This window comes from Taudactylus pleione, unplaced genomic scaffold (genome assembly GCF_031769625.1).
Source record: "Taudactylus pleione unplaced genomic scaffold, aTauple2 ptg000012l, whole genome shotgun sequence".
Classification (NCBI taxonomy): domain Eukaryota; kingdom Metazoa; phylum Chordata; class Amphibia; order Anura; family Myobatrachidae; genus Taudactylus; species Taudactylus pleione.
In genome coordinates, this window is record NW_028284415.1 from 3,000,416 (window position 1) to 3,014,532 (window position 14,117).

Below are 14,117 nucleotides of genomic sequence, written 5' to 3' on the forward strand. Positions count from 1 at the left end.
GGTTACTCTGTCTCTAATTAGTACAGTCTATGACTAAAACGGTGCTATCCCTCTAAATACTATACCATCTAAGCTCAATCCACACTGCCAAAGTCCCTCCTATTTTGATCTAGTAATAGGTGGTGCAGATACTGCATATCTAGATTGAAAATGTGACATAGTATAGCACAGTTTAGAAAAGCAATATTATAAAAGACCACATTGAAAGTCCGTTTCCTTTTAAGACACTCATCCCTGATCACAGGGATTATTAAGGGTATATTTACTAAAGTGCAGGTTTTAGAAGTGGAGATGTTGCCCATAGCAGCCAATCAGATTCTATTTAACATTTATCTAGCACCTTTTGGAAGTTAATAGCTAGAACCTGATTGGTTGCTATGAGCAACATCTCCACTTTTAAAAACTCTCACTTTAGTAAATATAACCCTTAGAGTTTACAATGTCAACATATTTAGATAAATATAAGATGAATAGATCCATGGCCTGGTATCCCAGCACAAGTGCTAGGGGCCTCATATGAAATCTTCCTCAGGTCCTGTGGTGTTGGTGCCAGGTAAGAAGGCTGGCAAATCAGAACTAAGTTTAAGGTGAAATCTCTCATCCTTATGTCATTTCTAAGACATTTGTAAAGAACTGTCACCTATATTTGCTCCTCTCTGTGATTTTCCAGTATGGTGTTATGAATTTAAAAGATTTCTGCTTATTTTGCACGTTACTCAACATGGCCAAAATTGAACCAGGATAAACTTGCCATAACTAGCAGCAAAATATACCTTGTAAAATGCTGGGTTTACTGTCACTATATTTACTAATCATACCAATAAGTAGAAGCAGCCATACTTTTTCCTTCTCAAAGATTAAATAAAATGTCAGCCTTGAAATAGAGCCTCTGTCTGCCAAACTATTATTTAAAAAAATGTCATTATGTACTGTATCTGCAAAATGTTTCTCAGTGCTGGGGCTTCCCTGTTTTACTCAGTTTGAAGAGGGTTACAAAGCATGATTAGTTAATGTGTCAGTATAATGCCCCTTTTACAGATGGCGCTGTTGCAGCAGATGAAGTCATCCTGAGCTCTTCTCGCCCAGCCAGTTTCCCCCTTCTCTCAGCACAGCTCTTTGTTTTTTCTAATAATTGGCACCAGACCCAGATTTTTTTTCCCTCTCTCTCCCCTCCTTTCAAGTAATGAATAGTTGTAAGCAGATCAAAGGCGAAGCGTTCTGCTTTTCTGGCTGCTATAAAAGGGCGTTGGAATTGGCTCCATGCCCGGTGACTTCGGCATGCAGATGAGGTGCCAAACACAGAGGTCAGTTGCAAAGTGTCTCTCCCTGTTCTTCATCTCCACTAATCTATTTTTTTCTCCCCTTACCATGCAGGCCGGCAGCAGGTTGATGCAGATTGAGAACGAATATGGAGAGAAGCTTGCAAAATCAAAACAGGTACGGTAGAGATGGTTAGTACATTCTGATTACCAAACACAGCCCCATTACACATTCATTCAGAAGCAATAAAGTCATTAAAGAGTTGTGTTTTTTGCACTCTGGACTATGTGATATTCCATTCAGAGGGTGCGAGTAGCCGTTGCAACAGCGTTAAAGCGCTGGCAAAGGACCGGCACCTCGCACCCTTCACGGCCCGCTCTGAGCTCGAATTCGCTTAAATTTGCTTGGAGCCCTATTGGGCCACGAGAACTTTTAAGTGAATCCGGGCTGCCGTCAAGCGCGACCACTGTCGCGATGACTTGCATCCTCAAGAACATTGCATTGAATAGGATTGAACGTATTGACTGAATTTTTACACTACACTGATAAAATAGTAAATACTATAATAGATTTTCCCCTGAAAAGCTTGCAGTGTAAAAGATGCATTGCAAATGTAGCCATTACAAATCAAATACATAATATTTGGAGCTATGTATGCATTAAAGCAGTGGTCTCCAACCCATAGCTCGCGAGCTACCAGTAGCTCGCGGCCATAATTTGGGTTACTCTCCTAGCTGCAGTACTGCTGAGTCAACTAGGAGGAAGTGACCTCTGACAAAGCCGTGGGTGGAGCGGCGGGGAAGTGCATCAGGTGATTGCCATAGGGCGACACAATATGTGACTGACACCATCTGGACATCACAGATGGTGTCAACTGCATTTGGGGTGAGTGACTCCTGCTCAGCACTGCCAAAAAATCACACAGCAGCCCTGCCTATATCTTTTGCTCCACTACTGTACTTACCTCCTTGGAGCCGGTAATTAAAAGTGAAATGCGCAGCAATATCACTGTATTAATTAAATGCATTGTTGTTTTCTTTTAAACATTTTATTTTCATTAAATGATCTTTCATTTTTTGGTTATTAGCCAAATTTTTTTTTTTTTTTTTAAATGTTAGTAGCTCTTCAGGAGGTTTCATTTTTCTTGAGTAGCTCACATCCCAATTATGGTTGGCGACCACTGCATTAAAGGATAGCTCCACTGAAGGCTAAAAATGCAATTTTGGGTGGAGTTAGGAGAGGAAATAAAAATTATCTGTTCCAGTCTCTGATAAGATCCAATTACTGTTAGTAACCTTGACAGTGCAGCAATAAGTTGGAAAAAGTCTGCCCAAGAAATGGGATCTCTCTGATCGGTAGAATCAACGCAGGACTCACCACCAGAATGGAGCATTTTCTGTATTACCCATAACTCCACCCAAAACAAAATGTTTGGTCTTGGATGTAGTGTTCCTTTTAAGCGAAAACATACTCCATTGGAAAAATTGTGCTTGATATAATGTATGTATAAAACATATGGTATAACTTGTTTGACACACAGAACTTTATTTTAACCTTGGTATATTGACGTATAATTACAGTATCTGTGCATTTCAATAGAACTTTGCCCCAAACATTTCCTATTATCAGTATAAACTGCAGAAGATTTTTCTTGAATTATGATACGCAGTATGTCTCATACATGACAGTAATATTTATATATTTCAAACTAAAACAATCAAATAAATGCATTTCATTTTTCAGTTACATATTTTCTTTAAAGTACCCATTAACTATACACAGGTGAAGCAGATATTTTGTGGACTGAAACAATATTCATGAGAATGTAGCCTATAAATTCAGTAGTAACAATCACGTCAGTGATGTGTGAGCAGTTCAATCCAGCAAATGGGCTACATTCAAGTGCAATACCTTATTCTATTGTAGATTAACAAATTATTATGACCATGAATGGAAGTAGCATTAAATGATTTATGTGCCATCTAAGGAGCTGTGCCCAAAACTGCACATGTCCAATGATACCACTTATTGTCAACATCTTTTTTTCTTGTAGAGGAAATGGTATGTGAAATATTGTATCTCCCAGATATTCTACTGGTCAATGAACTGAACTCATTTAATAGAACATGCAGCCATGATAGTCATATAATGCAGCAGGAAAATGTAATGAAAAAAGTGATTTGCCTGTATTTGCACAGCACTTATACATATAACTACTATAAATACAAGTGAGCAAGATACTTTAAAGGGCCCTGGAGCCATTTCATCCTGATCTCAGTCCATATAGATCGGGTATTACATGACTCAGTGTTGCTAGGTTTTACTACATCCAAGTTATCAAGGAAGCTAACCTTGTGTGGATGGCTATTGAGAGCAGAGATAATACAATTAAGTAAGTTGTGATGGGTAGTGTATGCATTTCATATCCTATCAATCTCAGTCTTTGCAGTCTCATCCACATGTTATATGGATTCCAACACACAGGGCTCTCTTCAGGAAAATGTGGACACCTGAACATGACACCTATATCAATTGTTGAATATCTTGCAAAATCATATGCATTAATATTGAGTTGGTTACCTTATTCCACTCTTCTGGGAAGGCATCCACATACATTCAGCCGCAAGATCATTAGTGAGGTCGTGCACTGATATTTATCTTTAACTCGCAGTTGGCGTTGCAATTTTGCCAAAAGATGATTAGTAGGGTAGAGGCCAGCGATCTGCGCAGGACAGTCAAGTTCCTCCACCCTATATATGGAAAACCATTTTTTCATGGACCTCTCTTATTTTTGTATGGAGGAATTGTCATGCTGAATCCCGAAAGGGCCTTCTCCAAACTGTTGTCACAAACTTGGAAGTACTGTACATAATTTTTAATGTCTTTATATGACTGTTTCCAATCATTTGAACTAAAGGACTATGCCAGACCATGAAAACAGGCCATTATTCCTTCGCCAACAATATTTTACAGTTGGCAGTACAGATTCGTGCAGGAAGCTTCCTTCCTGTCATACGCCAAACAAATATCAGCTAGAAGATTCCTAAATGGTGAAGCATGATTCCTCACTCCAGAGAACATGTGTCCACTGCTCCATGATCCAATGTCATTGTGCTTTACTTGGGTTGGGTGACCTGAGGCTTGTGTGTGGCTGATCGGCCTGGGAAGTCCACTTCAAGAAGCTCCCAATAAACATTTTTATGTGCTGACATTGCTTCCAAAGGCAGTTTAGAAATCAATAGTTAGTTTTACAACCAAGGATAGTTGCTATCCACTTCATTACTTGATGATTCTGTTATGTGGGCTTATGCGGCCTACGACTTTCCAGAAGAGCTGTCATTGCTCCTTAAACATTTCCACATCACAATAACAACATCTACAAACTGACATGTTGGAAAGATGACCTCTTACGGCAGTGCTATATTGAAGGTCACTGAGCTTCTCAGTACGAACCACTATAGTACTAATGCTTGACTATGGTGATTGCATGTCAGTACATATATACAGTGCATCCGGAAAGTATTCACAGCGCTTCACTTTTTCCACATTTCGTTATGTTACAGCCTTATTCCAAAATGGAATAAATTAATTTTTGTCCTCAAAATTCTACACACAATACCCCATAATGACAACGTGTAAAAGGTTTTTTTTGAGATTTTTGTAGGAATAGTGTCTGTATGAGAACAACAGTGTTAAAGATTTGGAAAAATGCTGGTGAAAGAACACTGTTGGTGAATATGTACCGTATGCTCAATTACAAAAGTTTTTTTTTTATTGAGGGGAATATATGTGAGCTAATGGGTTTAGAAAATTAGTAATAAAAAATGAGAGACTGTATTAGTAGTTTGAAGTTGTGAGGCTAGGCAAAAAGCAATGGTAAATCAGACCGTATATGCAAGGTTAAAGAGGTTCCTTGGCATTGGTACAAATATAAAGTTAGTTTTTAGTGAAATAAAAAAGAGAGGCAGCACAAAAAGTAGCAAGAAACTTGGTAATTTCTTTGCAAAGATCAAACAAGGAGTTCAGTGTTGCATATCCTGGTTATGCAGGCAGCAGGTGTTTTTTGTGACGAGGTAGTGAACTCAGACTTGATGCTCCATAGGTGTCCATATGCAGTGTGGATTGTAGTTTAGTTTTGGATGATGAAATGTTCTCATTCTGTTTAATGCTGGTGTAACGCCGAAACTTTCCCTAAATTCTATTGCACATGTGAAAATTTGCACTTATGAACTACAGCCTAGGCCTACAGCATAGTGAATGATATTTAAGTAGAGATGTAGCCAAGTATGCACCCTAATTAATGACAACCCCCCTCCACTGGCCATCCAATACAGACCTAGCAATAAAATGGCTTAAACAAACATGTAGCAAATACCAAATATTTAGGACTTAAGCTCAATCATGCCAACGCTCAATCTAAAGACTGGAGATAGTACTTATGGCAATTTATATACAATAAAATATTATAAGGCACCAGCAGACTTCAGATACCAATTGCTGATTACCTAAGTATATAATTCAAACAGAGCAGCACATCAGGAGTAATGTTCTGCAGCAGACTTCAGATAGCAATTTCTGATTACCTAAATATATAATTTATGCTTCTTGTATGTATGGTATTGTTTTGTATTTTGCCTTTTCACACTGTACGTCCTTGTACTATGCTCTGTTCCATTGTTCAGTACTGTGCTAATTTATAGCATCATATACATAGATGAGGTGTCTCTGCCATATTGAAAATCAGACTGCTACTTTCCTAATGGAAGGAAAGCGCAGAGGTTCTTTTCAAACCCAGTGTGGAGGTGGATAATGAACAATGACCCCTAAAGCTCTACTCCATTTATACCAAAACACTTCACAATTTTCAATACACTACTTCATTAAAAAAAAGTTCTTGATTATAGATAATCCAAATGCTAAAAAATAAAAACTGCCCCAAATATCCCCTTTTAAACTGCTACTCAAATGCAGGCTGAATTTGACAGGATACAGAATGAATGATGATGTATTGCCAGCAAGGAAAGGGCTTTGGAGTTTGGAGTTCTAGTTTCCAATGATAGCTATAATAAAGGAACAAGGCAGTAGGATACTTTTTTGTATAGGAAGAGATATTAGTAGCAAGAAGAAGGTGGTTATAGTGTCACTTTATAAGTCACTGGTAAGACATAATCTTGAGTACTGTGTACAATTCTAATAACAAAATAAATTAATAAAATACATCAGAGGATGATCACTAAAATGATGCATGAGCTACTTTACAAAATCTATCAGGGAATTCTTCAGGAGCCCTGTGTGTTCATGATGTTGGAGTACAGAGTTGGAGAGGGACAAGCAAAGTTCAGTAAACTTTGTATCTCATGTCCCCATTGAAGGTACAGATTTACTTGGGTAACATCTTAGAGCCAACATATTAGGTAGGGAATTGCTTGATAATAAGAGAAGATAGTCTGAAAAGTATTATTATTTTATTTATTTTCAAATCATTTTTGTAATCAGAGACTGTATATTGTTCCCTTGTATATAAATGTAAACTTATTTATTTACTAGCTGGCCTGGCTCCATTTAGATAATCTGAGTCTGTGCATTCAGACATGTATAACTTTATTAAACCTTAAGAGTGAGGACACTCTTGCAAAGTTTAATCTACATGGTACTGATACTGAGCTGCAGTTTGTCAATAAGGACACACTACTGAAATATGTACATGCAAATGGGTTACATAAAACTGAGAGGATTTTCAGAACAATGGACTTTGAAACTGGAATTATGAAGATTGAAAAGAAACATAAGGAAGAACTTACATAGGACGGGTGATGGATCCAGACACTAGGATCCAAGCAGTTGTGGTGGTGACTCATACAATAAAAAAAAATCTAGAATGCATGAAACAAACATATGTCTATTGTTAAAACAGCTTGAAAATGTAAATCCCTCTGTGGAGTGGGACTGGCCATACACAGTCAGAAACGCCCCAAAAATGAATTCATTAGCATAGTGATTATAGAGCATGGCCTCTCGGCAAGTTACAGTGCAATGCATCGCAACATTAAGAGCAATCTCATGACACTTCTTTATCACCTTTTTACCTTAGTGGAACATTTCTTACATGGCCACATTTGCCGCTGTGTTATTCTCACTGGAGAGGAGAGCAGGCTGGCAAATTTATCCTTGTATAGGCTTTTCATCAAGAGCACATGGAGCTATGGATAAAGGTGTGGAGAAGTTGTACTCATGGTACTGAGAAGTCCCTGTAAATCAGTAGTCATTTTTGCATTTCATGGCTCAAATATACAGAAGTGTCACATGGAATAGAAGCGCAGTCCCAATGTTCTTTGACTTCCATGACTTAAATGAGACTACATCAAGCACTATTTTAGAAGACAATAAAAATTGTTAAGATAATGAAATAATTAGTCCTTAAGTGATAGTAGGCTGTACCCACAGTCCTTGCAAAAGTTGTTGCAGATGTAGATAGTCACTCACCTACATAGGTCTGCCTCTGACCTATGCATCGTTTCCGCTCAGATAACCGTCTCTCACTCATGCCTCCAAGATGTCTTATGGAACTCTCTACTCCACCTAACTAAACTCTCTCCCAACCTTATATTACTCAAAAGCTCAGTCATACTGCCCACCAGTACCAATTTCATCTCCGAGTCCCATTGGCTCATATTGTCTCAGTATTGCCTTCTACCTTCAGATTGTACACTCTCATGAGCAGGGCCCTTGCTACCCTCTGTCTCATGTCTCCACCAACCTCATATGTACTTGTAATTTGTATGATTAGTCATGGTGGAATTTTGTGGGCCTTAACAGATAATAATTCTGTGTGCTCATCAGACGATTATAAGTGAATTATAACAGAAATTATCTTTATTGCTAGGTTGTGAAACAGCTTTTTTATATTCCAGTTATTTGTTCAGGCCTATGTTTACCAAGCGGTGTTATCAAAATTTAGGACAGTACCTGATGTAATAATTGAACCAAAAACCTACAATGTATTTGTGCTATAAGCACTGAATGAGTTGTGTGGCTTTTTTTTCCCCTCACTTTAAATTATCCTCTCAGCCACATAATCGCATTCCACCATTATCATGTTGTTGGCCCTAAACAGGACATGGGTTCAGTGATTGATAGGGTCCTGCAGGTCTGCAGGTTGGAGATGTCATGATGTTAAAAGTACTGATACATTTCATATATTCAGACAAGCCAAGTTTAATCGATACAGCATACAACGTGGACACTGGCTGCTTGCTCAATCCCAAAGGCTTTATCTTCAGGGGGGCTGTGTCAGATCATTAACTATCCTTTCATTTATTCATTTCTTTTTTGTTTGAAATGTCACTTTTGTGCTAAGCTCCAGGAAATCTCTAATGACTGCATATTTTCCCATCAAAAAGTATGATGAAAAATACTTTCTAAAAGGGAATAGTTGCAGTTTATGAGTATGGTCTAATGACATAGTATTTTTCTATAGAGTTTTCTTGTGCTTGAAGTGGGGGTCATTATATCCTTGCAGTAGCCCTATGTTACAGTAGTCACATTCTTTTTTGAATTCCGACATTCTCAACCTGTGGTGCCTAGCATCGTTTCAAGGGGGTACTTCGGCCCGTTAAATATAACTTAAAATAGAAGGCAGCAGTGGGCATCCTTATGCTTGGGTAAACTTTGCAACCATTTGCATATATTCACAGCAGCGATGCGTTAGAAATCGCAGCTGCGATTGCATTATCATGCTTCTCTGAATCAGGCCTATGGATCGCAATTGCGAAAATATTCTAATGACTCACACTCTGTCAAGTGCTTAAAGATGCCCACTGAAAGCATCTTACATCCGCCATTCACGCACAAAACCAGAAATCTCAAACGCAGATCAGACGCCCATCAGCCTTTTGAGTAAGTCTATGCTGTCACAGCCATAGTGGGTCTTGAGATACGCAGAGGGCTCTCCTGCTGCAAGCAAGAACACGGTGGCTAATTTATGGATGCTCGGAAAACAGTGTTTAAATGGTCCCAACGTGCCTGCATTTTCCTAACCCCCCTCTCTCCCCGCCCCGTTTTATTTCCCCCAAATGCTGACTACCTGTCCCTCATTTTGCGAGTGAATCCTCTGTGTAAGTGTAATTGCAATTCAATAACTGCGCCTGCTCAGTGTGGTCTACTCACATGTGCAATAGCTAACAATCGCTCAATCTGTCTGAATATCTGTACTTGCGTCCAGACCGGAATCAGGCCCATTGCTCAGAGGGACAGGGGAAGCGACTTCGCTCAGAGGGGTAACAGTCTTGTTTCAGAGGGACAGCGGATAGCTCAGAATTGGCTCAGTGTGACAGGGGAAATAGGCTGGGGGCTTGGCTTATAGTTACAGGAAGAAAAGACTGGGCTCAAGGGAGAGTGGAAAGAAACTGAGCTCAGAGGCTTTGGGAAGGGGGGGGTAGAGACTGTGGGACAAGGGAAAGGGACTGGCTAGCCAGGACAGGGGAGAGGCCAGTCTTCGAGGAACAATAGAATAAAAAGAAACAAGACATCATAAGTGTTGGAGGGACAAGGGAAAGAGACTGGCTCATAGTGACAGGAAAAAGAGACAGGGTCCAGAAAGACTGAAAAAGAGACAGGGCTCAGAAGGACGCAGAAGAGACTGACTTCAAGGGACAGGGGAATGTGACTGAAGAGGAACAAAATACAATAAAGTGAAATTGGGATAGAAAGGATATATATTTTGATAATGAGAGAGTGAAGGGCTGACTTCCAAGTCGGTTTTAGCAGTCACAAGTGAATTGAGAGACTTGGAATCATCAGCTTTTAAAATTGTATACTATAAACATCCTTTTCATCCTCTACATTTCACTTCACACCAGTGGCACGTAATAGAGGTGCATACTTTCTTTCAGACATTTTTACACCTAGTCACTGTTAAAGGGACACACTAATCATTTACACCGTGAAGTGAAACCTCAGCTGTGGGCGATGTTATATGATGGATCGTAAACACAAATAAGGAGGACATGTGAGAGTTTCAACCAAGTCTTGTAGAGAATATATTGGATGTGATATACTGTAAACCCTATGAAAATTGCCAATTACTGTTGATAACTTAACATTTAATATTATATCTCGGAGCAAAACAAACTTTACCCCAAAATTTATTGGATATGGAAGCGGATTGTTATAGCTAACTTTCAAGGCTAACTAGATGACTATTGCATGGATAATGAAGTAGTCTTCACATCTTGCAATCTAAATCTGCTCCATTAGTCAATAAACTTTATAGTCAATCAATGATGTGATATAACTCTGAATATGCCACACCTATGCCTGTAAACCATTGTCAAAGCAGTAGCTATAATCTCTCATTTTATACTGTGTATACACTCGGTTGTCACTTTATTAGATACACCTTTCTAGAACTGGGTAGGAATCTACTTTGACCTAGAACAGCTTGAATTCTTTGTGGCATGAATTCAGCAAGGTGAAAATATTCCTTAGAGATACTGGTCCATATTGATATTATAGCATTATGCAGTTGCTGCAGATTTATTGGCTGCACATTCATGCTGCGACTTTCCCATTCCATCACATCTCATAGGTGCTCCATTGGATTGAGATCTGGTGACTGTGGAGGACTTTGGAGTATATCGTACTCGTTTTTTTTTTTTATTGGGGGGGGGGGGTTTGCGCACCATTCTCTTTAAACTCTGGATAGATGTTTTTTGTTTTAAATCCTAGATAATCAGCAGTTTCTTATAGACTTAAGTTACCCAGTCTGGCACCTACAATCATTCCATGTACAAAGTAACTTAGATCACATTTCTTCCCCAGTCTGATTTTTGAGGTGAGCAGAAACCTGTGCAGTCAGCATGTGTGATTGGCAGAGCCAGGTTACACATGCGCAGAAGAGCCTATAACTGGCGGTCAAAGCTATATTTTATGGGTTCTATGTACTAAGCCTTGGATAGAGATAAAGTACCAAACAATCAGCTCCTGTCAGTTTACAGGCTGTATTTGAAAAACGACAGGCGCTGATTCTAAGGCATAGTACATAGACCCCTTTTGTTGGGTACACACTAGATGATATTTTGTCAGATCCTGCGGACCGTAGAAACATATCGGGTACATCATCTAGTGTGTACCAATGATATTAATATGCACGATTCTGCGGGTTGTTAGAGATATTGGCCATTGGCACTGCAGAATGCAGCTTGACACGTCCCTCCCCCCATTGGACCCGGCATCGGCAAGTGTGTATGCTTGTCGCCGGCGATGTGGCGCTGGGTATACACACACACACACACACACATATATATACATATATATATATATCCAATGGTGCGGCACTCACTGCGCTAGTAAAAGAAATAAATAGCACATACACAAGGTGTATATCGACATTTCAATCTATATTGATTTTCTTCAGGACATATACAAAAAGCATAGAAACATCTTACCTTTTATCCCATAAAAGGTAAGATGTTTCTATGCTTTTTGTATATGTCCTGAAGAAAATCAATATAGATTGAAACGTCGATATACACCTTGTGTATGTGCTATTTATTTCTTTTACTAGCGCTGTGAGTGCCGCACCATTGGATATGTTTACATGCGTGATCGCATTGTGAGGGCACCGGGCCAAGTTATCTGTTTATGTGAGTGCCGGAATTTCTTGACTACTATATATATATATATATATATATATATATATATATGTGTGTATATATATTAGGGATGTGCAGGCTCGGATAGGTTCGAGTTTGCACGTGGAGTTCGGATTTTTCCCTCCAAAAAAACGGAACTCAGAACGAGGCAAAACGTCATCTTACATGGACGAACATCATCATTCCTGGACAAAAGACCAGGAATGATGATGTTCGTCCATGTAAGATGACGTTTTGCCTCATTCTGAGTTCCGTTTTTTTGGAGGGAAAAATCAGAACTCCACGTGCAAACTCGAACCTATCCGAGCCTGCACATCCCTAATATATATATATATGTACAAACCGAAATAGGGCGGCACTCAGAGACTTCATATAGCATCAAAACAAACACTTTGAATAAAAGCTTACCTTCACGATCCCCGCCGTGAGAGCCGCGATCACGCCAGACTAACTTCCGGTGTATGCACCTTCGGTATCAGTGTCTCCCAGATTACCAGAAGTGATCGCTACAGGACACAGACTGTAGTCATGGCGACGCTACAACAAAACATAAACATAGACAGTGTGTGATTAGTATAAATACCCTATGCGCACTCACCATATATAGTGCTATATCGATAATAAAAACATTCAACATACAAATGTGTCAATATCACACCTGCATCACTAAAAATATCCAATAATAAGCGAAGTGCCATGAACATGTGATTCAGACATGTCAAAATGACATGACACAAATGTGCAAAAAACATACAATAAGTGACAATGAGGGAGATATATGAAGCGCCGAATTCGTATCAGCACAGGTTATGTGCGCTGATAGCGCTTCTCCGCGATGTATGATCGAGGGGTTTGGCAGTAAATGACTATGCGCCCCTGTCATTATCGGCTCTGCTGTCTACAAGATAGCAGCGCCGATGTGCTGGGCCATGTATGAACGGTCAGATCGCCTGACTGTTCCGCCCGATGTAGCTGTCGCTATCGACAACTACAGCCTGGTGCTGCCCTATCCCCACAGCAGGGACAGCGCTGTCCCTGCTGCGGTGACTGCTGGCTCCAGGGATACTTGCGAGATCCCGCGCATGCTCAGTGGAGTCGGCCGGGACTGAGACTCATCACTAGGCTGATGCGCTATGTCCTCAGGCAGGGATCGCCGGAGGGGGTAGTTGACGCTCCGGCCGATGAGATGTTAATACATCTTATCGTTAGTGCTTCCTGCTTCGCCTCGGTAAAGAGGCGAAGCAGGAAGCGTTATAGCGGCACATTGTGCTGCTATAATACATCCCCCCCAATATGTAAAAAGCTATGCTAGCTCATGGCTAGCCGTATAAAACCAATTGCAAAAAATCACTAAGTACAAATAATGTAAAAACATACCATTTGATCATACAAACCATCAGTGAAATCGTGCCCTAAGCAAACATGGCAACCACAGAGACTAATGAGGCTACTACCACAAAATATTTTAATATATAAACTAAACAACATATAATGTTCTACTAAATGAAGCAATGACCCAACTACATGCATGCTACCTGGTGACCATCCACATATGTATTAGAAACCTAAATCTCTCAAGGCATAAATGAAGATGCAGGATACTGTATAACATACTATGACTAGGAAGCTCACACTTGCCAAGCTATAAGAAATTGGATTAACCCAGTGTGTCATTCAACCCTCTTGGTTGTAAAGTACCCAAATGGTGAATCCATCTGGATTCAGGCTGTAACAGCCTTTTGGCTCTGTTACCGCCCCTTAATGTTAATGGAACATGGTCCACAATCCTGTAACGTATGGTGGCCATGCTGTGTTTATGCACGGCAAACTGCCGGGCCACCGGTTGTTCATTGTTGCCTGTCTGCAATGCTGTCCGTATGGCACTCCTATGTTGGGCCATTCTCTCTTTGAATTGACGTTCTGTTTTACCCACATAAGAAGAGACCAAACGGGCAGCTGATGACATACACCAAATTTTGACGTGCAAGTGTGGGACCATCTCATGTCAACTTTCTTCCCTGAAAACGGGTGCCTAATCTCATTCCCTGTAATAAGATAGTTACAAATCACGCAGCCAAGGCATTTACAGCAACCATTCTTTCTACTCATAAAATGCCTATTAGATTTGTCAAACCCAGAAATATCTGTTTTAACAATGATATCCTTTATGTTTCTGCCTCTGGAATAGCTGGACATGATTTTTGG

General features: G+C 39.9%; 1 protein-coding gene across 3 annotated transcripts in view; it reads left to right on the forward strand.

Moving 5' to 3' along the window:
* The window catches only part of CEP112 (centrosomal protein 112), a 561,355-nt gene that overhangs the window by 440,332 nt on the left and 106,906 nt on the right, over window positions 1-14,117 (forward strand). For all 3 annotated transcript variants that reach the window (XM_088467969.1, XM_088467982.1, XM_088467976.1), the window contains exon 22: window positions 1,375-1,437. In XM_088467969.1, coding sequence (XP_088324095.1) covers window positions 1,375-1,437 — 63 coding nt within the window. The remainder of the gene's footprint in view (window positions 1-1,374; window positions 1,438-14,117) is intronic.